The 25,186-nt window shown below is 44.6% G+C and overlaps 1 protein-coding gene across 6 annotated transcripts in view; it reads left to right on the top strand.

Annotated features, from left to right (window-relative positions):
• Nucleotides 1-25,186, top strand: part of LOC121360993 (USP6 N-terminal-like protein) — an 84,492-nt gene that overhangs the window by 34,797 nt on the left and 24,509 nt on the right. For 5 of the 6 annotated variants that reach the window (XR_005956279.1, XR_005956280.1, XR_005956278.1 and 2 more), the window contains 5 exons: nt 11,625-11,908; nt 16,921-16,994; nt 17,528-17,613; nt 18,486-18,525; nt 19,257-19,337. Coding sequence is in view for 1 of the 6 variants with exons in the window: in XM_041481258.1 (XP_041337192.1) it covers nt 16,929-16,994; nt 17,528-17,613; nt 18,486-18,525; nt 19,257-19,337 (273 nt within the window). In the remaining 5 variants the exon portion in view is untranslated. Of the gene's footprint in view, nt 1-11,624; nt 11,909-16,920; nt 16,995-17,527; nt 17,614-18,485; nt 18,526-18,552; nt 18,668-19,256; nt 19,338-25,186 lie in introns of those variants that run through there. The other variant, XR_005956282.1, reaches the window with a different exon arrangement.

The raw sequence follows: 25,186 nt of genomic DNA, 5'->3' as shown, positions 1-25,186 counted from the left end.
AAAAGGTTGTGTCCTTAGGAGCTGGGCATGGGAGCAGTTCCCACCCACATTACTGCAGCATGAGTCACCAGGCTATTGAAACTGCTCTCCGTGTGGATGCCCGGCTGAAGATGCACGGCAGAGCAGAGGGAGGAAGGGGAACCGCTCTGTAGCGCTGTGGAAGTGATGAAGAATTCCGAAGAAGAGTATGACACGTGGGCATACGTGAACACTTTGCTTTCCTTTTGTTAGATTTTTTTTTTGTTTGTTTGTTTTGTTTTTTTTGTTTAGTGCGTTTTTCATTTGTTTTGTTTTTTGGAACTTCCAGCAAATGGTATTTGCTGGTGATTTGAGCTTAAGGCATTTGCAGCCAAGAATCTTCTGAATATGCAGATAGCCCCAGTTTGCTTTTAGGAAGCGCAGTAATTGCCACGTGATTAATATGAAGGTGGAAAGCCCCTCTGAACATGGAAGTACGTTTTATTTACTCTCTTTAAGCAAAGTTTTTTCCTGTCACAATCCTCTGTCCTCATCTTCATCCTTTAACCCCCTGTCCTGATGCCAAAATAGGCTGTGTTTCCTTGTGACAGATGGTGTAAAAGCACATCTCCCTTACGTTGTGCCCTGCTCTTCCCTGTGCTCTTTATCCAACAAGCAGGTATTAGGCAGTAAACTTGTTTAGGTTGTTTGGGTTTCTTTCCTGAGACACCACCCACCTGTCCAGGCCCCAACAAGGCTATGGGTATTGTTTTCCCTTTTCCTTCCCTTTGCTTGACGTCTTGGCCATCGGGGTTTACCGGAATAAGTTTGTCAGTGAGAAATTCTATAAAAAGCTTCCTTTATTTAGACACCAACCCACTAATGACATCATGAGGGCATGTCTTCCAAGTTCCTCCAGGCTGAGTGGACAGAGGGAGGTGGTGCCTGTGAATCTGAGCCCTGCCCCTTTCCCAGTACACTCCTGTAGTTGTGTTCAGTGGCTGTCCTTCAAAATAACCTCAGTCTTCCCCCCTCCTTTGGGTACAGGGCAGGCAGCACCCCCAGCGCACTGATGCCTCTTTAGCAAATGTTTTAGCAGTAGAATATAGCTGTGGTGGTCTGTCTGTCTTCCTTCTCATCACTTCCAGGTTAGTCCTTTGCAGTGCTCTTTGGTGGGTATTCACCTTGACTTCTGAGGGAAGCAGGAGGCTTGCACACTCAATCTCTTTCATGCTACCAAATTTTGCATCAGGCCAGTTTCAAATAACTTTAACAGGGAAGCAGGTGAAGTGAAGTTTAAAAAGCCTGCATGGACAGGCAGAAAGCAGCAGGAATGGGCATATATGAGATGTACTGCTTGTTTTATGGTGGAGGGAAAGAGGCATTGGGTGGAGGGCAGCAGAGCAGAAGTTGGCCACCAAAGTAATGCACTGTCAAAATTATTTTGTGAATGATTTCTTTAAAAAGTATTGGTTAGAATATTTCTGAGTGGGGGAAAGGTGTATATTTGTTAATGGTTGAAAAGTAGTGAGTGTGACCTGGACAAGGTTTGTGGACCTTCTGGAGTAGTTATTCCTGGGTTTCATTTATGTATTTGGAGAAGAAAGCATGCTATGGTATGCTAAGGTTCCCCTTGTATGTGCTCAGTGTGTTAAAATATTGTCACAGGTGTTTCCTTACCTGCCTACAGTAACTCCTGGGTGGTTTTTTATGTGATCAATAAACCAGAGCTTATTTAATCAATGGAAAGGTGTAAAAGTCTGTGCTGAGAGAGTTTAACTGACTTCCTTGATTCTGCTCATCCTACTGTTGAAGTAAGCCCTAAGGTTGACCTACATCATGGCTATTGCTCTTTAGATCTGGGAGACTTTGAGCAGTAGACTTATTAATTCAGTGTATCCATAATGCAGATTTTTCCAGAGCTGTCTAGAATTTGGGTTAGATGTGCAGCAGTTTCCAGCCCTGTGCTGATACCTGCTCTGCACTGCTGCTCCACTTGTTTTTCTTCCCATATTGACCTCCTTGATACTCTGAAGTAATAAAATCTCAAAATAAATCCATATTGCACAAATACTCTGCAACATTGTATGAGTGGCCAAAATACTTTGTTCTCTTTAGAAAGTTATTTTCCAAAGTTAGGTGGTGTTAGAAGAAAATACAAATTTGCACGTGTCAGTTTCTGAGAGTCTTTCAATCAGGTAGCGCAGAAAAGTCGGATCTTTGGGGATACTTTCCTGGGGTCTCTTGCTGTGGTTTCTGGCAAAAAAAAAAAAAAAGAAAAAATCCAGTGTCCAAAATACAACCTTAATTAAAAATCAAATTGTTTTTACCACTGGGAAGTGACATCTGATAATGTTTTCTCTAAAGATGGGGTGTGGGGATTGGTTATTTTTAGCTGCAGCTATTCTCAAGTTGTTGTTTTGTGACCTTCTTCTAATAATACATTTCTTTAACACTTTCCTTAGAGTTTTTGTAGCTCTAGAAGCTTTTTCAGACAAAGATGGGGGGAGAAGAAAAGGGAGCAGCAGCCCATTGGCGGGAGAACTACGGAAATCTGTGTTCTAATGGATGTTGGTGCCTAAGGAGGGGTGCAATGTTAGAGTTGAGTGTACCTGGTGAAGGACCTTTCCCAGGTCAGAGAGATGCCTTGGGATTCAGCTTTCCCTCCGGCTGTAGCAGCTGTCTGATTAGCACTGCCTGCTTCTTAAAAGCAGTTGAAATCAGGATTGAGATTTAAATAGCTGAAAGAGGAAATCTTGGACAGAGGAATGATGTGCAGATAGAGATGCTGTAGTGCAGGAATCCCATGGAAGGGCAGGTGTAAGAAATGGCAGTTTAAATTTCAGGTCTTTATGGTTTGGGGTGTGGCTGACTGTCTGGAGTCTCTTGATATTTACCTGCAAATGTTGCCTCTGAGATAAGAGAGCCAATAAATTCCCACATGAAACCTGAAGTCCTTCATCATCCAGCAGCTGCTGGGCTTCTCCTCACCTCTTGCTGACAGACTGAAAAGCAAGCACAGATCTTGAGGGACCAGTGAGCTGATCCTGGGTTTTTGTGGACATCAAAGGTGCTGTGAGAAAGTTTCTCAAAGAGAGGTGATATGAAAAATAGACGAGAAGAAGCATTTTCAGGTTGGGTTGCTGATGTTGTCTGTAGCTCAGTAGCTACCCATGGAAATAATCTGGCTCTCCAAAGGGAACAGCAGTTATGTGTTTCCCCAGGCTTGACTCTGGTGGTATTGCGAGAGGAAAGCAATTAAGCTGGTGGTAAATAATAAACATACATGATAAGCAAGCTGAAGGAAGGACAGGCAAGCTGAAGGAAGGACAGGCAAGAGTGGTCTGGCTATGCTGCATCTGTGATATGCTGCTCCATCTCAGGGCATCAGGAAAGTTCTCCAGGAAGAGCCTGATGGTGGACCTGGAGAGGTGTCTGGCTGAAGGGATGAGGAAGGTATTTAAGTGGTTGTTTACTTGTTTACATAATTTTTTTTTCAGAACCCAGATCAGTGATCAGTGGTTTTTGCTAATTGCTAATAAATTAAATGAGCTGAGGCTGTTTTGCTTTCTAGCAAATCCTTTTATGCTGTGGTGCCTTTTTAATGACCAGAGGCACAGTCAGAAACAACAACCCAGTCTACTGCAGGTGTTAAGACCACATGTCCAACCTTGAGTCTGGAAAAAAGAAAAAGCTTGCTGCTCCCCAAAATACCAAGCCCACATCCTGGGCCACTGGCTGGGGAGAGTGGGCTGTGTGCTGTGGAGTGCTTGCAAGTCCCACACTGCTCTGGGGCTGGGCAGGACTTGCCACAGTAAGGGGACCTTGCTTGAAAGAGGTTATGGAGCATTCAGCATCAGAAACTTGCCAAAGTGGTCATTTCTGCACCACTCTCCCTGCCCCATGTTCTTGGACCAAGAGCTTCTTATTTTGAAGTTCATATTTTTGAAATCTGTCTTCAGCAGAGTCTTATGCCAAAATGAAGGCCAGAGTTAAGGCCTCCTGGGAGCTTTCATCAGGAGATGGTGCAGGGCTGGTGCTGAGCTCTTTTAGGTGCCAGTTGTGCATTTCTCTTGCATCAAATTTGGGACACAAAGTCTTTATCTGGGTAATCCTTTCATTGCAGGGAACCCCACCTGTGGATGAAAGCTTTTTGGCAGTCACGTACAGGTTCAGTCATGTGTCTGCAATGTGTCAGCTTGGGTGGCCATAGTTGAGCATTTCATATCCTGAATAATACTTGGACTTTTGGTGCCCTTCTTAGGTTTAGGACCTGACATTTGATAATCTGGTTGCCTAAAAAAAGATTAAATTAAATATAAAGAGTGACTGAGTAGTGCTTTTTTGGGAACTGTGACTTTGGTGCCCTGTTTTCTTGTCACACCTGGGTTTAATTCATCATAACTCGTTAGCAGAAGTGCCACAGGCTTAGTGCCTGGTGTGAGAAAGTTTCCTTTGGTTACTGAATAAAGGAGCAGCAAGAGTGGAAGCTTCATCTGTGTCGTTTGGGGACGAAACATGGTGATAAGGGATCTGGCAGGAAGGAAGTGCAGTGTGTGGTGAGAAGAGCAGGTTCTCAAAGGAGCATATTTAGAGTACAGCGGATACTCAGGGTGGGCACAGTATCTTCTGGGGATGGTTTGTAGCTGGAAAACAGGGGCAGCCACTTGAAGCCAGGTCAGTGGTGCAAAAGGGGCCCTGTCTCTTCAAGCCATGCTGCTGGAACATCATCTTCTCCACAGGACCTGTAGGGGGATGGAGGAGGTGCTGGAGGCTGCACAGCTGGGAAGGACAGGACCGGGCTGTGCCCTGTCTAGGCTGGATTTACTGGGTGGGCTCCGAAGGACCTCTGTCTCAAATCACCAAATCACCCCCTGCTGCTTATTGTTGGGAGTGAGCTGTTACTCTACTAAAAACCCTTCTGAAACAAGGGCGAGCAGAAATCTGGGAAAGCAAATATTTTCTGATAACAGTGAGCAACAAGCTTTTGTTTGCTGTCAATGGAAGGAAGTGGGAGAAACATGTAGTAGCTATAACACAGCACAGACTTTACTGCTGGAAAAGAGATTTAGTGCACGCATTTCTCTGGCAGGGGAGGTATCCTTGAGGAAGGGCTGCTTAAAGTGGATGGGAAAGGCACGGCTTTTGTTTTGCTGCAGCAATGCATCTGTGTGAAGCAGATGCTAAAGGAATGTCTGTGGTCAAGGTGAAAATCTAGGTTCAAGCTTACATGTGAAGTGGGAAACATGAAGTCCTCATTTTGTATTCAGCCAGGACAAGATTGAAGCAACTGCACTTTAAATTAAAGGGAGGCCCCTGTACTCAACTGACAGTGATGATAAAGTGTGAACCAGCTCTGATCTCTGTTCTCTGGAAAGATCCTTCCTGTTGAAGAACTTGATACTTTGTTAAAAAATAGGCAGAAAGCTCTCATGCAATATTAGATTTGAAGTCTTATCTGAAGGCCTGCAGGCATGTTCTAACTCAATTAGGCATTTTTTTCTTTGTGTTGGACCCATTTTTTACATTAGAGAAAAAAAGTTTCTTTCTAATCAAAAGGCACTTCACTGCCCTTAGCTGCTTATTTATTTGCAACTTCCCTTTTCCAAGCTTTCTTGCACCATGCAGAGTCCAGCTGCCCTTCAGTAGGATGCATTGTGGTCTCCCAGGTTTTGATCTTGGAACAGGAAGATTCATTTCCCAAGCTGCTGAGGAAATCATCATCCTGCTTGCAAATGTCTTTTGTAGCAGTTAAGTGAATTTTTGTGTTTATAAGTGAACTGTTAAAGTGAACTGTCTAGTTGTTGCTTTGTTGGGTAAATGTTAAGGTTTTTTTAAGGTAAATGCACCCTTCCAGTTCAAAGTACCTTTTTTTTTTTTTTTCTTCAGCTGAGCATGTTTTCAGCTAAATAGAGCTGCATCTTGAAATGCAGGTGATACTTGAGTTGTGTTTGTTCCCTGGAGAGAACAGCACCTGCTGCTGGACAGCTTTGCATGGGCCTCCATCATACCAAATGCTTGTCTTTATATAATGGCCACAAGCTCTCATGTACTTAAACTTCTCCCTCTGTTTTTTAAAACTTTCCCCTCTGCTTTTTATCTCATCCAAGAAAAGGTTATGTAAGTTTTTTAGTTCTTCCATTCATACTGTTACTCCCTTATGCAAGCTCCAGCTTTCACTGGAAAAACTTTTCTCAAGTATTTTTTACCAATAGACTTGAGCCTGCTCTGGTCCCCTTTGGCTTGCTTTTATCCTACTTCCATTGCTGTCCATTATTCACACCAGAAGTGCTGAGGACCTGCAAAAAACTAAATGTTGGTAATAGATCCACTGTGGTCCTGAGCTTGGGCTTTCCTGAAGTTCCTTGTGTTTCTTTCTCAAGCATGTTTGATCAAAGGTGCTGAATGCCTCTGAAAACCTAGAAATGGAAAGGTGGCATCTGGTGTGATGCCTGTCACCCGGCTCCCTTGGTTGTACATCCCCTTGGATGCTGGGCTCCATGGTGGCAGGCATCCAGCACCAACCCACCCACCAGGTTCTTCCACCCTGAGCATCATTTCATTGTACTTACAACTTAAATACAGAAACTGCTAGTGAAATAATATGGCTTGCTCCAAAATGTCGGTACCATTTAATTTTTCCTGTCTGGAAAGCAGTGTCTGTCTTTCAGCTTCTGTGGCAAGTTTAATTTCATATCAACCACAGTAAAATGCTAACAGCCAAATGCACAGTAAATTGTGAGATGTGTTTTGAAGCCCTGACCAAATGGGACAGATGTTGATTTCAACACTGTTCAAAATCACAAGAATCCTTGAGTTATTTTCATATTAACTCCTAATCTGGAAAGCTGCTTTTAACAGGGTGTCCTACATGGTCATTGCTGTTTCATAAGCTAAAGTATTACCTCTGCATTAAGTCTTTACCTATGGTTGGATTTTATAAACATGTTTTGCACTAGGAGAAGAGGGAAGGACTTCTTGTGTGGACAATTCCCTCAAAGGGAAGGCAACCACTATGAGGAGAGGAAACTGATAATGACAGATCTGGATCAGGCTTACGTACTTAGCAATTTCTTTGCTTCATTCTTCATTGGCGGTCAGGCTTTCCACATCTCTCAGGTGGGAACTGGGGGAGTGAAGTCCCTCCCAATGTAAGCAAAGAGCCACATTAAAGACCGTCTGGTGAAACTGAATAAGCACAAGTCTATGGGGCCTGATGGAGTACATTCCAGGATTGTGAGAGAACTGGGTGATGTGGTTGGCAAGTCATTTTCCATCATTTTTGAAAATTCACAGTGGTCAGACAAAGTCCCTGATGACTGGAACAAAAGGAAGCATCACATCTGTTTTTTTTTTTTTTAAGAAGGGTAGAAAGGGGGACCCTGGTAACTACAGATCAGTGAGCCTCACCTCTGTGGCTGGGAAGATCATGGAACAGATCCTCATGGAGGCAGTGCTAAGGTACATGCAAAAGACGAGGAGGTGATCTGACACAGCCAGCATGGCTTCACTATGGGCACATTGTGCCTGACCAACCTGGTAGCATTCTCTGGTGGAGTGACTGCAACACTCTACAAGGGAAGAAAACCAACTGGTGTCATCTACCTAGAGGTCTGTAGGGCTTTGACTTGATCTCATATGACACCCTCGTCTCTAAAGTGGAGTGATATGGATTTGAAGGATGCACTGCTGGGTAGAAAAGAAATTGGCTGGCTGGAGGTTGTCAGAGAGTTGTGGTCAGTGGGTCTATGTCCAGGTGGAGGCCAGTGACAAACAGTGTCCCTCAGGGTTCTGTCTTGGAGCTGGCTCTTCATGAGCCAAGAGTGTATGCTCATAGACCAGAAAGCCAAAGCATCCTGGGCTGCATCCAAAGCAGGATGAGGGAGGGGGTTCTCCTGCTCTACTCTGCCCTTGTGAGACCCCACCTGGAGTGCTGTGTCCAGCTCTGGAGTCGTCAGCATGAAAAAGTCATGGACCTGTTAGAATAGCTACAGAGTAGGGCCACAGAGATGATCAGAGGGCTGGAGTACCTTTCCTATGAGAACAGGTAGAGAGAACAGGGGTTCTTCAGCCCAGAAAAGAGAAGGTTTCAGGGATACCTTAGAGGACCTTTCAATACTGACAGAGGGCATAGAAAAAAAGAGGGAGAATGACTTTTTCCACAGGCACATATGGATAGGACAAGGGTGAATGATTTCAGACTAAAAGAAGAGAGATTAAATGTTAGGAAGAAATTCTTTACTCAGGGGATGGTGAGGGACAGGAACAGGTTGCCCAGAAAGTTTGTGGATGCCCTATCCCTGGAAGTGTTCAAGGCCAGGCCAGATGGGGACCTAAGCAACCTGGTCTAGTGAATGGCACCCTGTCCTTAGCATGGGGATTGGGAATTAAATGATCGCCAGGTTCCCTTCAAACCCACACTGTTGTATGATTCTGTGATTTTAAAAAAATGTTGTGTTTGCACACACACACACAATTAAAAAAAATACAAATCCTGCATTTCTTAAGTTGGGGTGATTTTAGGTGTTAACAACAAGCAGAAAGAAACAGAAAAGTTATGTTGTAATTTAAAAGATTCCTTTCATAGGACTTAAAAAATTACGTATCCTAATGCTGTTCTGCATTTAGTTCCAAGGCTGTTAAAAAAAGCTTTGGGAGATGTTTTCTCAGTACTTTCCGGTGTTGGATCAAGTACTTCTTGTTTCTCTACAGTTTGCTGTTACTGGATTTGCTTGCATGGGTCTTTGATAGAAGAAAACAAGTTAACAAAAGCTCATGCATTAGCATCTGGAGATGCTGTTTGAAGGTAATGCAAGTCCACGATACTGCCAGTAAAATGGTCAGGGAGTGTCCTCTGCAGAGGCTGCCAAAGACACATAATTTCCTGTAAGGGTTCTGTATTTGGAGGCAGTGTGAGCTGATTAAACTCATTAAAGTGATTGAAGGAATGAGGGTGGTTCCTAGGGGCTGGGCATTAGTTGGGGTCAGGCTAATGGCTGAAGATCCCTCTCTCCTGAAAAAGAGGCAGAGGCTCTGGAAAGCAGTGTGAGACACACAGAGTCAGCATAGGTCTCATTTCAACTCAGCTTATATATCTGCAGCATACATGTCATTTGCCTCAATAATTATTTTGGACAAGTTTTTCACAGACAAACTGCATCTTATTAGTGGAGTTTTAACTTCCTACTCTTTTATTTCATTGGCTGTACCAGCAACTTTATATAACGGTAAATTTGTTATTTCCTTGTATGTGTTTAAAAAAAGATGCTGCATGTCTGTGCCAAAGAGAGCACAGGGTGCTGGCAGCATGGTAAGTTATACATGTATCCTTGCTCCTTTGGTTTTGGCTAGGAAGCACTAACTCCACAGTGCCCAGGGTGACATCTTGGGTATCAGCCGGGACACGTGTCCTCACCCTGCTGCTTCGGGCACATGTTGGGGGTAGGTGGCTTCTAGCTGACTGTGCCCCGCCAAGCCAGAACCAGGGAAAGTTTTAAATAGCAAAAGGAGCCTTTAACTTACCCAAAATTGCTAAGTATAGCTGAAGGCAAGAATGACAAGGGAAGAGTAGCGTGTCCTGTAGTGTTGCTACATGTACTATAAAGAATAAAATACAGTGTTTTAGGAGGAATGCATGTCAAAGTGGAGAATGACCATCATTGTAGCTTACTTTAGTTTATGGTTAAAGAAATGCAAACTGCTTTTCCAGTCTTAAGCAAACAGAAGCAGCCCGTTACTAAGCTCTGTGTTGATATAGTTCCCTTCCAGGTCAGTGCATTACCCGAAAAAAAGAGGATTTTTTTGTTTGTTTGTTTTCCCTCTGGCTTTTTCTTTTTTTCCCTTTTTATAGACACTGGAATAAAAAAAGGAGGGAAAGCAGAGAGGAAATTAATCTTCAATTCTTCAATTCCCAAAAGAAGCATGTGGACCTTTGCATTCTACAGTTTGCTTATTTTTTTCAAATGAAAAATCATTTAAATAATGATGCTTTAAAAATAACTCGTGCATCTTTGGTTTTTGTGCAGTCCTTTGTCTGTAATTTTTTTGGGATATTGTTGTCTCTAGAAGATGAGCTTACATTAAAAGTGTTTTAAAAATGTTTGGGTGCTCTTTTATTCCCTGTGAGGTCTAAAAATAGAAGCTGACAAAGAATTGCTTATAGACTCGCTGCTCTTTTCAGAGGGTTTAGTCTAAAGCTGCATCTTCTGACTTTGCAACAGCTGAGCTGTGCAGAAACACCAAGGCTGGGCTTACTGAGCATAAGCAGGGAGGAGACCAAATCTCTCTATCAGCCCTGCTGTTTATCTCCTCCCATCTCCATCCTCGGGGTGAAGAGTGCCAAGGCAGAGCACCAAAAATGTGTGTGAGAATGAGAGCGAGGTGTAAGTACTGGGAGCAAAGGAAGGGAGAGGGTTAAGAGAGGTTTTATTTATTGGTAGTGCTGCTCATGTTGAGGGGGTGGATGGCATATAGTTGCAGTCTTACATGGCTTTTTAGTTACTTCTATAACTAGAAGACTTGGCCAATGTATTTGGGTTTCTTGATATTGCCCTAGTCTAGCAGCATAGTGTTGTCATCGTCACCACAGCTTGCAATTGTACTCTAAAAGCTTGGTGCAGATTGGGAGAATAGAGGCAAATGTGTGTAATCTGCATTTAATGTGTGTAAAATACATTATAACCTACTAGGTGAAAACATATATAAAATATAATCAGTATAATGGGTTGATTATAATGGTGCCCACTTCTGAAAGGGTGTGAGGTCTTCTGCACTTTAGGGCCTCCAGGTCGTTGTGTCTGAGTGCTGGAGAGGTGACAACAGAGAAATTCAGCACAGGACAACTCAGGCTTGTGTGGAAAACATTTGCTGGTGTTTGTGAGGGGGATTGGAAGAGAGGTGGTGTTATTAAAGCGGCTGCTCATGACAGAAGTGAGGTGTGCTTCCTCTGCCCGGTGCTTGCTGAATTTAAGCAGAGTGTCATGCTTTGGGATGCTGTCTTGATGTCACACTTGTGGAATTAGTGTGTTGCTTGTCTGTGTTGCTGAAGGTGAGAACTAAAAAGTTGGTTTGTGTAAGTGATAGCTCTGAGTTGGGCTCTGCTGTCCTTTGGACTATGTAGCTGTTTGGATGTATCAGGGAGAACTGCAAGTGCTGGAAGGTGGCTCAGGTGGCACAGCTGGTGTCAGCTCTTCTACCATGCAAGTCAGTGATGTGTCTTGCTCTTAACCTGACCCAAGTCCTGAAGGAATGGCCTGAACCCTCCATTGCAGCCCTTCTTGGGGGCAACATACTATTAGATTAGCTGGAGTCGGATGTAATACTGTGCCTTTGACTTGGGTAGGGGGCATCTTCTGCCTGCTGAGTTATCAATGCAATGTGCCTGCTGGTATAAAGGTGTGTTGGGCTCTTGGACCTTCATGGGAAACCCTGGGACCTAACCGGGGTGGAAAATGGCAAGAAAAACCACACCAAGGTTTTTTTGCAGCACATACAAGTGTAGTTTACTTTCTGCCATTGTATGCCCTGCAGTTACAGCCTATTCTTTCCCCACCAGCTCAAAAGGAACCTGCCTTTCCTCTGTGTTCAAAGACCCCTGTGTTGGTAAAGGATGGTACCTTTGCTGTGCCAGAACTGGAATACTGATCAACTTCTTATTTCCTTTGCAGTGAGCCTGGGGAACAAGACAGTGTGGATTGCCACCTGCCTTGCCTCTTCTCCCAGCCGCCTGCAGTGAGCTCTCACGTGCCAGCGGACGAGGGTGGAGGAGAGTGGCCACGTGAAGCTGGGACAGTGTGGGTGAGCCAAAGGGCTTTTGACCAGTGGGCTGTGGCAACTGGGGGTCCTCACCACCCTGCAGGAGAGACAACTGGCTCCTGCCAGGTAGATGCCTTCAGGGGAGTGGCCAACTCCAGCTGAACTGATGAATCTTGGCACCTGATACAAGGCTCAGGTAAGGGCACATTGCTGGGAGCTGGGTTGTGTTTTCATCCTGTCTTCTCCAAACTCACAAACTGGCTCTGGAGCAAATATGAATCACACTGAGAGCTGTCATAAATGGTGGTTACACATGCTAGTAAATCAGCAGGACCTCATCTACAATGATGCTGGATGCTTTGGCTTATTGGGGTATTGCTGGTGGCATCAAAGTGAGTTGCAGTGGAGGTGTTCCCACTACCTCTGCTGAGGGATGTGACTGTGGTTTTATCCAGCGCAGCATCCAGTGCAAGTTTACTAGGACAGAAGATCATTTGAATTTTCTGTAGCACATCTGTGATTCATCTAAAATGATCTATAGTAATTTTCAAAGACCCCAAGACAGTTAAAACAAACCTTCCTGCAATTCAGCTGGCTTAGTGCTCCTTATGCTCTTAAAACAAACAAACAAAAAAGCTTGCTTGAGTTCCCCTGGGTTGTAGTCAAGGAAATAAATATGCAAACAGGATCTCCTGTATCTTGGTTCATCCTGCTTGATAGTAATTTCATTCCTGAAGCCGTAATTCACTTCGTGAGTGCAGGTCTTGATTTCCTTTCTGGTAGCAGGGATGTAATTGTGTGCCGGATTTGAGCTAAGGTCAGGGATGCACAGTCCAGTGAAGTGTTTTGAAGCTGGTGCTGGCCAGGATGTTTGCAGTCTGGGTTTGTTAATGAGAGAGCATCTGCACATGGGGATCAGCAGAAGTCCTTGATGCCAGTGCACTGAATGTGTTGTCCATTTTGGAGTAGAAATTTAGGGGTCTAGCAAAAAAATGCTGCAGCAGCTGCAGCACTGGAGATGGGCATGCTGGCCTATCTTGCACCACGGCCTCAGGAGCAGGTTGACTTCTGCATGGGGCTGGTTCTCACAAAGCAAAAGCTCTGCCTGCAGTCAGCAGCATGTGGCCCTCACTTCCTCCTTGGCTTGTCACCTCATGGGCACACAGCCAGGCGTGCCCATGCCCACCTGTAACAGCCCACAGCCCCTCCTGGCTGCCCTGGGGGCTTTGAGGTTTCCTCAGGCTGTGGTGGAGCAGTCCCAAAGCCGTGCTCGCTTTGGCTGTGCGTGGTAGGTATGTGCAGTGGTGTAATGCTGTGGCTTTGCTTCTGAAAGGCTTTGAGCATGTGGGAAAAGAGCCTCTGATGACAGCTCCTCTTGGCTTGCAGCTGCTGACTGTCCCCCCACATTCTACCAGGCAGCCAGGATGGGCAGGTTGCTTCAAGCCCTTAACCTGTGTGGTTTGAAGCATGTCAAGGTGCCTGTTTCATGCACGTAAAAAGCCCTAATGGGGCTTATTCAACTTCTCACAGCTTGCTTTAGTTGCTTTCACTGCATGGCCAGGTTTATTCCAGGGTGTGCAAGTGCGTGAGTCACTGTTACAACTAGTAGAAGCTTTAAAAGTGAGTAGTAGCTTTAAAAGTGCCTTGCTGGGAGAGGGTGCAGACTGCAGATGTACCTTGTGAGAGGCTTTTTCCTCTTAATAGATGTATAAGCATTTTTGCTTGCATAGATGTATATGATTTTTCTTTAAAACTGTTCTCTTAAAGCAAAAATTGCAGGCTGATACCATAGATGGCTAAAGACATAAAATGCTGTGTAGAAATGTGCTTCTAAAATAGAACATGAAACAGGAACAGTGATTTGTTGTGTTTCAGCAGTGGTTGGTGTGACTGTAGTAAGTAACCTTTTCTACCTTATTCCACAGCAGTAGTTTCACTCTGATAGAGGCCAGAGTGGTAGTGAAGTACAGTGTGTCAAAACTTGCCTTTTCTTTCTTATCCTAGCAGCAGTCTCTATTTAAAGTTAAGTGGACATAGAATGAGAGCACACATTTACCTAAACGCATTTCTGCTTTCTCAATGACCTTCCACCAAACAGAAACCAACTACAAACATGTAGTCTTAATCTCAAATAGCTTGAGTAGATACTGTTCTACAGTACAAAAGATTTAAAAGCTGGGTTCCAGAATATCCTCAAATCCAGGCTGAGACTGAGAACATGTTGCTATGCTGTGTTTCCTAAGAAGAGAGTTTGCTGATATTTTCATTTTCAAAAGCCCATCTGTCAAGTACTGGCAGGGTGATTGCTGATGAATTGATAAGTGTGAGACATGGTGTTGTGGCTGGAGGTGACAGGGGACGTGTGTATGTCCTGGGCTGTGTCACAAGGAGCACTGCTGCTGGACCATGGGAAATGCTCAGTTCTCCTGGGCAGTGAGCAGGGCTGCAGAACTGGGCTGGTGGACAGAGGTTCCCCTCTCCCAGCCACGCTGGTCCTGGTGGGTGCTATCGCATGTAGGGCAATGGGAGCTTGGCACATCTGACTGGAAAAATATGGGACTTGTGGGACTAGTATAACAGTAAATCTGATTTATGGAGAAAAATTTTGACATGAAGTCTTGGATTTTTGATGCAGATACTTTCTTCTTGCTGCCAATATTTGAGATTCCAGCTGGTGAATTAATTCAAGGAAAGTCACTTTCATTCAAAAATTTGGTATTTTGTTTCAGGTTTGCTGATAGCTAGATAATGTTCAATGTTGGTAGGCAGTAATGTGCAGTTTCATTAAACATTTTTAGGCTTATTGTAGTTGGTATTAATTTTTACTTCCTTAAATTGTTGACTGGAAGCTGCAAGCGTTAGTGTGACATGACAGATTGTGAATGTTTTCAACTCATTCTTTTTTAAAGGAGGTAGTTCATAACTTTGTTTTGGGGTTGAATTTAAATGTGCATAGTTCAGGCTTTCTGTTGCTTATATCCTAGTTAATTATGTAATACCATTGTTGCACAGTTCACATTTTCTTACTATTCCTGTTCATAGCAGCTTCATCTTTTGTGTTTGTCATGGAAAAATAAAAGTCTTTGCTATGAAAATACAGTACTCTCAGGAGAAAATTGGGTGGTAGGGTTGAGAAAGTAATTTAAGTGGTGTATTAAAAAAAAGAAAGTATGCAGTCATACATAGGTATATGAAGAAGCATGGCAGGTACAATACAGCCTGTTCCTATTTATAGGAAGCCTGTTTACATCAAGTTAAAAAATGATGTGTTCCATCAAACCCTTCAGAAAATAAATCTCAGTAGTTTCCATGTATGGGAGGTGTCATTTCCCTCAAGCAAAGGCTATATAACATCATGATGTCAAAACTACTCTGGAGTTTGAGCACACGTAGAATGAAATAATGAAAATACCCCTATTCAATATCTGCTGTTACAGAGCTAAGCTATGTTCTGTTCCCTCTCCAGAGTACTTTGACAACCACCTCGTTGAGCACAGCACCGTCTCTGTGCTCTCCCAAGCAGCAGCACTGTGGTCACACCCCAAGGCTGGTGAAGCCGCTTGCCATCTCCCATTTTCTCTGCTTTCAAGTTTTTTACTAAATTTGGACATTTGCAGAATTATAGAAAGAGAAAATAAATATGCATATTCCAGGAATGAGATTAAAAACTGGCTCCTTCGCACAAGTCTGGTGTTTCTGGCTGCAGAGAGGCTTTTGCAGAGGTGAATGCCAAAATATATATGTTCTTGCTGTGTAAATCCTCCCATGGTACCAAGTTGCTCTTCCTTTGTTGTTCTCTTAGAGTGTGGTCAGAGATATTCAGAATAGCTTTCACTTTATAAGTGTCTTGAAAAATTGCCCATTTAATCTGACATACAGTTTATTTTTCCCCTGTAGCCTGCAGAATATTTGTATTTTTAGCAGCATGTAAAAGACATCATTGGAATTTTTTTCACCCCATAACAACAACAAAAAAGTCAGAACTGGGGAGTGAAATTGCCTGTAAGTTTCACAGGAGATGTGAGAAGGAGGAGATGCAGAAGTATTAGGTGATACGGTGAGACAGTTACTCAGACCTTGCTGCACTGGAAAATTAAGCTGTGATTAAAATGTACTAATCAAAGTTCACATTTGAAGTAGGAGCTGTAGCTTGAAAAATAAAAGAACAAAATACACTTTAATATTTCTGTCCTTGCTCTGTTTTGATTGTGGAGTCAATAAGAGGGGAAGATACACCCATTCCTGGTATGAATTTGAAGAATTTGCATTTTTCCAGTGTCTGAATGGATGAGTGTAACGTGGTGCCATGCCTGTGCTGATATCTGATAACGAGTCATGAAAGAGCCCTGATTATATAACCCCCTTCCCTGGGGGTTTTGTCTGCCTGCGTTTTCTCCTTGGTGTGTTAGTTCCACCTTTGGTGAATGAGGAACTAGTTATGGCTTGACAGGGAGGATGCTTCCTTGGGCTTGTACAGGATAACACTCAAGTTGTGTTTGATGTGGGAACTTACTTGCTCATAGGGATGTGTATGGGATGAAGCAAAACAGTGGCACAGACCCCAGGGACCTAGACTGGGTCATGCTTAGACCAAGACTGGTCCTTCTTAGCAGAGGTGTGGACATCTTGCTGCTGTGTTGTTTTCTTTTGGAATTGTATACAGAAGGTAATCACCTAGAGGCCAATTCACTTGTCTCATGCACACTTCAGTAGGCTAAAACTTCTTTCAATTTCTTCTTTGATGTTAAATCTGCCTCTGGATGCCCCTGCAGAGCATCTCCTGGCTTGCCATCCAAACCCAGTGGTTTGCTGTCATCCATGTGGATGCTGTGCCAAGCAGCGCCCGGCTGGCGCCTGTCCTGTGCTGGGCCAGTGCCCTGTGCCTGGTTTGCATGTCTGGATTTAAAAGCCACGTCTTTCACACTGCCATGTGTGTGCCTGAGAACAAAGGCAAGACTCCCCCCTTGCTCGGGTTGGGCTGTGTCCCAGCGAAGGGAGCTGGTGGTCCTGCTGTGTGCAGGCAAGCTCCACAAACTCTGTACAGTGGCTGAGCAACCTCAGCCTAATTTTAGCTGTGGGATATGGCTGGAAGCTAAAATTGTCAGCAAATGTTTTTTGTATTAGCACTTTCCTAAAATATTTCACATGCTGTGTACGCATTTACTTATCTCCTTTTCCCCCCTCCCCGCTTTTTTTTTTCCCTTACAGCTTCTGATATGAAGAAGGATATAGAGTCTTTAATAGCCCAGGAAAAAGCAGAAATCGTCGCCAAGTATGAGAAGGTACCAGCCTCGTGCCTCTCCCCAGCATGCTGGCTGGGGCTGAAGCTGTGTAATCAATTAGGAATGCATCAAATAAGAACTTTTGCCTCCCTGCAGGCATTGCCCCAGTAGTCCTCATGCCATCAGGCTTCATGCCAGCTCTCCCTTCCTATATATCCCCTCTCACTGCATCCCTGGAGTTTATTGAGGGTCCCATGTGTGCTCAGCATAGGTACTGAAAGGTGCTGAGCTTCTGGTGCTTCAGTGCTCCCTTAACACCAGGATGGCTTATGCCCAACAACACTGTTTTATCTGATGTACAGCTTTTCCCAGCCTCTAGCAGAGGCACACATGGAATGCTGGATAGGCTGAACTTGGCATTTTTCTCTGCCTTGAATTTGGCTCTTCAGTGCAGGTTTTGCTCTCCTGGTTCTGTGCCTTTTATCATTCAGAAGAGAGGGACGTAGAAGACCTGCCTGCTTTGGGTGCAGGATGCAGGCACCGGGGCATTCCTAATGCTGGGACCAGCTCACAGGTGTCCCTTCTGCTTTCAGGGCAGACAGGAAGGAGCTCAGATTGACCAGTGGGAAGATGCCGATTTCACCCTCTACAAAGTTACAGACCGGTTTGGATTCCTGCAGTAAGTCCTCCTGCCCTCACCTTTCCTCTCTGACCTTTGTGTGTGTGTGTGGACCATCCTTCTGCACTGAGCATGACTGGCCCAGCATTTCTCTCATAAGCTGCTCTGTGGCTTGGCTTGATCAATCCCAAATGCAGGAGGAAAGACTAAATGGGCCTCCTTCCTCATCTGTGCATGTCTGGACACTGATGCTTTGAATTTGCTGCAAGACAAGGCTCAGAAAAGGTTTCCTACCACAAGCCTGGCGTTAGAAGGTGCAGGCTGGTGCTCCTGTGCCTCCGTGGTGTGCCAGAGAGGGAGAGACCCTTGTGTTTGCACCTGATGATTCAGGGAGGTATAGGAAGAGATATAGGTATAGGAAAATATAGCTGATCATCTTTGGTTCCCTTAGGAAACCTTTCCTTAGGAAACCTTTCCTTTAGAAATCTCCGTCCTAACCAAGGCACACATGAATTACACACCCTATGCCTGGGATGAGTACTTAAAAATAACTATTTTTATTCTGATTCTTAACAGAAATTACAATAGTACATGTTCTGTGTGCAGGAGGGAGGTTTTAAGCAATTGCTGTCCAGAAATTCTGCTTACCCACCCTTTGAATTGCTGATCATGTGTGTATTGAAGAGGAGATATATGCTCAGGATTTCTAGTTATGTCCAGTGCTTGATTACCCCCCAGAGCTCCTGTTGGGTGGTGGGATTTTGGATGGTGCTTCCCCTGCCTCTTTCATACTGGGGACAGCTGTAGGAAGAGCAAAAAGTCCCCAGGACATACCCCCTCAAGTGTCTGAGGTGGTCCATGAGCTGCAGCACCCTGTGCTCCCCACACCCTTTCTTGCCCATGGAGTAACCAGTGACCCCTTGCTTTTCCAGCGAGCAGGAGCTGCCAACCCGCACCGCCTTGGAGGAGAAGGTGAGAGCTGCCAGCTCTGTCATCATGGATGTGGCATCCTTTTCACACCAGCTGGGGAGGGAATGTGTTTTGAGGAAACAAGTGAGCAAGTAAGAGCAATGCAGGCAGCCAGCACCCACTGGTCACTGCTGCTCACCCAGAGGTGGGGACACTGCACAATGCCCAGCTGTTGGAGCTTTTATTTTGCTTGGTCAGACAATTTTCCTCCTCCACATGGCACTGCAAAAGCACCTCTTAAAGCAATATTGGGCTTTTCCCTCTGCTTTGGCACAGTGCTCAGCAGCTGTGGCTCACAAAGGGGACTGCATGTGTAAAGGAAGACAGTAGAAGTTGTAGGCAACCATCAACTCCATCCTCATCTCCCCTGAGATGTGAGAATATCCTCTGGTAGAACCCTGCTAGATGGGACTGAATCACATTTCTTCTCATCTGATACAGTGATAGGATTTGAGTCTAGCTGGACATGCAAAGATTTTTATTGTCAGGGAATACTCTTGGGAATGCTTTCTCTATGTTAAGCTTGTGTGTCTTGTCATTTTCACCAGTGCTGCTTTTAATTACCAAGTGCTGAAATTACCAGTTTCTGCACGCACCTGTGGATTATTCCCATCCCTGATGTGAGGTCTTTGCATAGAAGTTTAAACCTGAGAGAATGAAGTTTTGTGTCTTCAAGAGGGATGTCCTGGGGCTTTTTTTTTCTTAATTTTGTCTTTTCTTCTCCTTTGCACCAGCAAAAACAGCAGGAAATAGAACGTGTGGACAAGTGGCTTAAGATGCTGAAGAAGTGGGGCAAATACAGAAACAGTGACAAGGTAAGGAGTAAAAGAGTGTATGTCTGGCAGGGTGGGTGTGATGGATATGATGAGTCAGGCTTTCAAAAAGTCAGCAGATAAACCAGAGATCTCTGGAACATTGCCTGATTCTACTTGTTAGTCTTTAATATTTTAAAGCTTTCCTAGAAATTTCTGTGTTACCAGTCGAGGTAAAAGTTGTGTTCTGACTTACATAGCTTTAAAAAGGGTTTCCTAAATGCTGCTGCCGTTTTTGTACTTATACCTGTGTAAGCCAAGAGCACAGCAGGGATGTTTGTGTGCCCAGCTGGCTCCCTGCCCTGTGAGAGCAGAGGGCAGTGCACGCCAGAAGTTGCTTCTGTGTTTCCACCTCCTTGAAATTATGTGGAAGATGTGACTGATACAGCCCAGTTGATGTTCCTTATAATTCTCCCTGGCGGAAGAATTATTAGTCTAGAACAATACTTAGATTTTGTATTTTGCTCCTAGCTGTGCCTGTGAGAAGCCACTTAGGCTTCGTATTGTGTACACCTGTCTGTGGAAATCAAGGATGGAGACACCAACATTATGTCTCTGGTGTTAAAATGAGCTCTGCACCAAACACCACTTCAAAACTGAATTGTTTTTAATAAATAGTATCTGTTATACGTTCCTCTTACAAACCTCTTGACACAAAAAACCCTTTGAACCTAGTGACATGATCCTTGCTGGGTCAGGAGAGGAGCGTTGTGTCTGACCTGCTCTACTTGCGACACTCTGCACAGGAGAGGGCTGAAGCCTGGCACTGCCTTGTTGCCATGGCCTCTGCAGCCTTTGTGTTTAGCAGGAGAAGTGGGGTGTTTGGCTGGACTGCTTCTAGCTCCTACTGGGAATCCTTGGGAGAAATTTGAGCTTGGTTAAAAAGGCTAAGTAGAAAGAAATATCTGAAGAATATCTGCATAGCTCTAGGGAGAACATTGAGCAGAGCATCCTCTTTGCCCAGCTGTCAGGAGTCATGTCCAGATCAGCCAGCCAAAGATCAGCTGTAGTATCACTCTTCAAAACAAAAAAAAGCAAAACCAGAAACAAAATCATCTTAATGACAGCAGGGATGGGGTGGAGGTGGGCTTGGGGTTTTATAAACCTTCTGTTCACTTCAGGGTGGTTCTAATTACTTTGTTAATCAGTGCTGCTCCTCAGGCAAATCAGAGGCTCTCCTGTGACTTGGTTCTTTCTAATTAGAAGTTAGCACTAATTGGTTATTGACCTTGTGGGTAAACCACCAAATTCCAGCAGGGTACAGGGAATTCCTTCAGGTCCTGGAGGGTGTTTGTGGTGGGTAATGATGAGTGGTTTTAGCACACCTTGGCTTTCCTGGGTCAGATGGTGAGGACAGGCAGGATCCAGCGTGAGGGATGGGGAGCAGTAGCAGTCTCTGATCGCTGTCTCTTTTGGATTTCCCTTGATAATTATTGGGGGTGTTAAGCACACTGTAGCTGATGTCACTCAGATCTGCTGGCTGGCAAGTGGGTCTTGAGGTCAAACTGGCAAGTGGGTCTTGCTGGTCAGACTGGCAAGTGGGTCTTGAGGGTCTTTGGGTCAGAAAATGAGAAAGCTCTTGTCGTGGAACAAAGGATGTTATGAATAACAGCCTGTAAATGGTTGATGGCTCTTGGACACAGAGGTGGCATTGTCCCATGCTGGGAGACCGGAAATGGCCATCCCTTCTCCCAGCAAATAGAGAAGCAGTGCTTGGCCCCGGGGGGGAAGGAACAGTCTGGTGACCCTGGGGAGTAGAAAGGCGCTTTGGTTTCAGTCCTGCCCAGCCTCACACCCATTGCCTGGCACCAAAGCCAAGTGCAGGCTGTAAGGTCTGTAGCAGCCACACACCATTAAATGCAAAGATGCTGAGAGGCACAAAAGAAGTGTGCCTTCTTTTAATAAAAAAAAATAAAATCAGATTGTGTCCTACACCTAGATGTGAAACCCCATACTCTTGTGTCAGGAGTGTGAAAGCTACTCAGATATTCCTGCTGCCACAGCCGGATACAGTTCAACTGTGGCATTTCAAGGACCTTATGCTGGGATCACAGTCATGTCAGAGGTTGTGTGTTTTGTTCTAGCTAAAGTAAATGTGACAGGCCCTTGATCTGATTTTTCTAAAGCAGAGTGGGATGGTTTTGTTCCTTCTCTGAGTGCTCAGGCTGCCACATCTGCATTGCATGTTTCCTTCAAGTTTGTTTTCACCACTTGGCTGACATGATAGAAACTCAAATGTCACAAGACAGCCACTCTGTGTTATTTTAACAATGACTAAAGTGTCAAATTTTGAAAAAATCCTCTTATTGAAAACAAGAACCTTCCCTCTGATGTTAATTTTGATATGCTGTACTTTATTAGAGGGGGGAAAAAATCTTGTTGCAGGAACAGCAAGCAGTTTCACAGGGAAGTTGCCCTGACTTTGACTCTGCTTGAATGATGTAGAAACCCATCTTATATTCCAGACTGGGACTTTCTGGACTTAAGGGCCAACCTTTTCAGTCCCTGTTCATGTGCTGGAGCTGGCAGACATCTGATCATATCTAGTACTTGATGAGGAGGGACTTAGCAAGCAAGCCTTTGTGTTTTGCATCATCTTAGTATCTGATCAAGGTTTAGGTTGTTGTCTCATCTTCTGTGTTGTGAAATGTCAGCAGGAGGAGTGAGCTGGTGTATCCATCCAGGGCATTGACCCCAAAGCAGCCACCTGTCAGTGGGCAAGAAAGCAGCTTTTTCAGACCCTTGGTATGAGCCAACGCCAGAGAGCAGCAGGTTTGGCTTTTTGTTCCCCCACCTGCAGCCTGTGTGCATCCTTGCATGCTGCTGATGGCAGTCTGGGTCTTGTGACTGTCACAGATTATTGGAAATAAGGCTGAAAAAAAAGAGTGGGACCTTTTACAGTTCCTTGACTAGAATGGCCTGGCTAGGAGCTGAAATAATTTCTGGCATAACCTGTTTCAGGATGAGCAACAAATAGGATTATCTTAATTAAAGTAATGTCCTGGGGCTCCATGTGCTCATCATTTTCTTAGATCTGTCTCCATCTCTGTTCTAGACACATTTTGTAACAACCTGATTTAATTTCAAGATCAGCAAAGAGTGACACTCAGCACAATTCCTCGTATGGGTGGGGTTAGAATGATGCAATGGTGCCTTTTTCTGGCTGAATTTCCACAAGGGAAAGGGTACAAAAATAAAGGAATCCATGAAAGGATGGCATTGTTTTGCAGAGTTAAGGTATGTCAAACCTGCAAAGAAGTGCTAAAATGTGTTATTCAGGGTTCAGCACACGGAGGCTCATGTAGTCTGTCTCCTCTTCACTGCTGATTTGAACCCAAGTTTAAACACCAGCCTGACTTTGCTTGGGAAGGTTAGGAAATGGCTGGTGCCTTGTAAGAATCTACACAGTTCAGGCAGCACAGTTTTGCTGATAAAAAAGGCTGTGCTCTGTGTGCTGCAACAGCGGGATAATTTATTCATCATAGCCCTGAAGTGGATTTCAGCCAGAAGCATCAGTCATAGGAGGAGGATATGACCTCTGCATCATTTGCAAGCTGCATCTTGCTGCTGGCCATGTGGGATGGGACCTTTAGAGAGGGATGTCTTTGGTGATAGATGTCTGGTTTTTAGGCAAAGCCTGCCTTTGTGCAGGGGGGAAGCCTTGCCTCTGCTAAGGTCACGGGAGTGCAGAGCACTTAATCCAGTGCATGCCAGCAAAGCGGTTTAGGATGAATCGGGGATCTGTATGGACTGACACAACCCCCCAGGAGTGAACAGTCTGCTAATGCCAGGGACAGCCAGCAGACGTGTGTCGTGCCAGGGCTGGCTGAAGTCAGATCTCCTGCCTCAAATGCCATGGGAAGGAAGGAAAGGGGGCTGTGTCTGGGAGTTGCAGGGTGGCTTCTCCTGCCTTTTTTTTTTTTCTTTTTTTTTTTTTTTTCCCCCCTCATTTTGGAAAGGCAAAAATTCTTCTCTTCCAAAGGTAGCCTGGGCAATAACTGTAAATGCCTGCCCATGGCCCACCAGCTTTAGGATTTAAATTTGCCCCTGCTTTGCTGGTACCCCATCAGGAATAGCTGCATAGGCTCCAGCAGCAAGCACAACAGCTGAGTTGGGAGCAATCATTAACAGTATGGAAAGAAAGCCTTGTGTGCTGATGCCCAGACTGCCAAGCATCCTCCATGGCCACATCATCAGTCAGCAGGTTTCATGGTACTAAAAAGAAACCCTCCACTCCAGGTGAGGATTTGCACAGCTCAGTTCCTCTGGTGCATCACTGGTAGAGGATGTGAAGAAGTCCTTTCTCTTTGGCAGGATCACTCTTTGAGTCCTAAAGGAATTGAGGAAGGTGATATCCCTTTCAAGTCCTTCCATATATCCAGCATATGTCTCCAACACTTTAGGAGTGTTGGAGATATTGCCTTGGATACTCAAAATTTGGGCATTGCTTGCTCCTGCAGTCTTTTCCTGGTCATCCATGGACATGGCTGAGAAGTTAACAGTGACAGACTCCAAAGTGTGAAGGTGAACTGCAATGTGTATATTCTGCTTCAAAAACCAACCCACCTCTCACAAATCCTTTTTAACTTCACTATCTTTACTACTTCAAAAAGATGTTCTGTCTTTAAAGGCAGTGACTCCATCCCTCATATTCAAGACCTGGAACAATTGGTTGGGTACTTCTCAGAGGAGATTGCTGGTTCAGGAGCATGGAGCTCAAGTCTGTGCTTCCATAGTCTTCCCCATCCCATCTACCTCAGAGAAAATATGTGGGCAGGGGAGAGATAGAGATGGGGTGATGACGGCCTCTGTGTCATGAGCTTTGTATGTTAATGCCTGGAGAGGGAAGATGATCCTATGGCAAAACCTGGAGCAAGTTTTAGACACTGTGGCTTCAGTCCTTGGCTGACACAGCCTTTCCACCGTGTCTCAAACCATTGCTTTGACCACCAGCATCTCCTTTTGTGAAGCAGAATGGTGTTTGTTCCTCTTGCCTGAGCATTGGTCTGTCAGCCTGCATGGGACATGATCCAGGTGCTCTCTTCCCATCTGTAAGGGCTGAGTGGTTTAAAAGAGAGTGACCTTGAGGGTTGGTTTTGACTGTCATGTGGTACAGGAGTTATCATGTGCTGCCTTACCTCTGTCTTTTCATCCCATCATAAGTACCACTTGTATGGTAACTTCCCTGTTTTCCTTCAAGTTTCATGATGAAGGAAAGTTGCTCATTTTTTTCTGGGTGAATCATAGCTCTGAGTTTTTATCACTTTCATGTCTGGAGGTGGTGGGAGGAGGAAAGCCCTTGGTTAAATAACAGGAAGGCATTTCATTTCACTTCCATCTCAGCATGTTTTGTACCTCCCCGTTCCTTTAGCACTTGTGCAAAGAAAATCATTTGAGACATTACTATATGCCACTGAGGGTTGCGCTCATTAAAGTACAATACCAGCTCTGGAAATTCAAAGCAAAATTATTTCCTTCCCACGGACCTGACTGTCATCATATGCCTTGGCAGCTGTCAGTCAGTCTTTTGTAAACCACTGGAAATAAGTAATCTTTTCTGAATTAGTGTTCTTGTCAGAATTAGTACATATTCTAGTTTCTTCACCTCAGCTTTTGCTTCATAAAGGCATGAGTGCTTGCAGGAGCCAGGCTTTCATGCACCTACTACTTTGGGGATGTGGTTCATCTAATCCTGTTGCTTTGTGTCTCTTGATGCATTGCACTTCTTTCATCCTGATTTAGTGACTCTTGGGAAGTGGGGATGAATCTACCCCACATGGTATGAAGGTTTGCTGTCCTTAGAAGCACCTCCTTACATGAGCCTTTGGGTGTGCAGATGGTGAATTATTGAT

This window comes from Pyrgilauda ruficollis, unplaced genomic scaffold, assembly GCF_017590135.1.
Source record: "Pyrgilauda ruficollis isolate IOZ18807 unplaced genomic scaffold, ASM1759013v1 scaffold55, whole genome shotgun sequence".
Taxonomy (NCBI): domain Eukaryota; kingdom Metazoa; phylum Chordata; class Aves; order Passeriformes; family Passeridae; genus Pyrgilauda; species Pyrgilauda ruficollis.
Note: the sequence above shows the minus strand (reverse complement) of the source record. Positions and strands in the feature narration are given on the sequence as shown.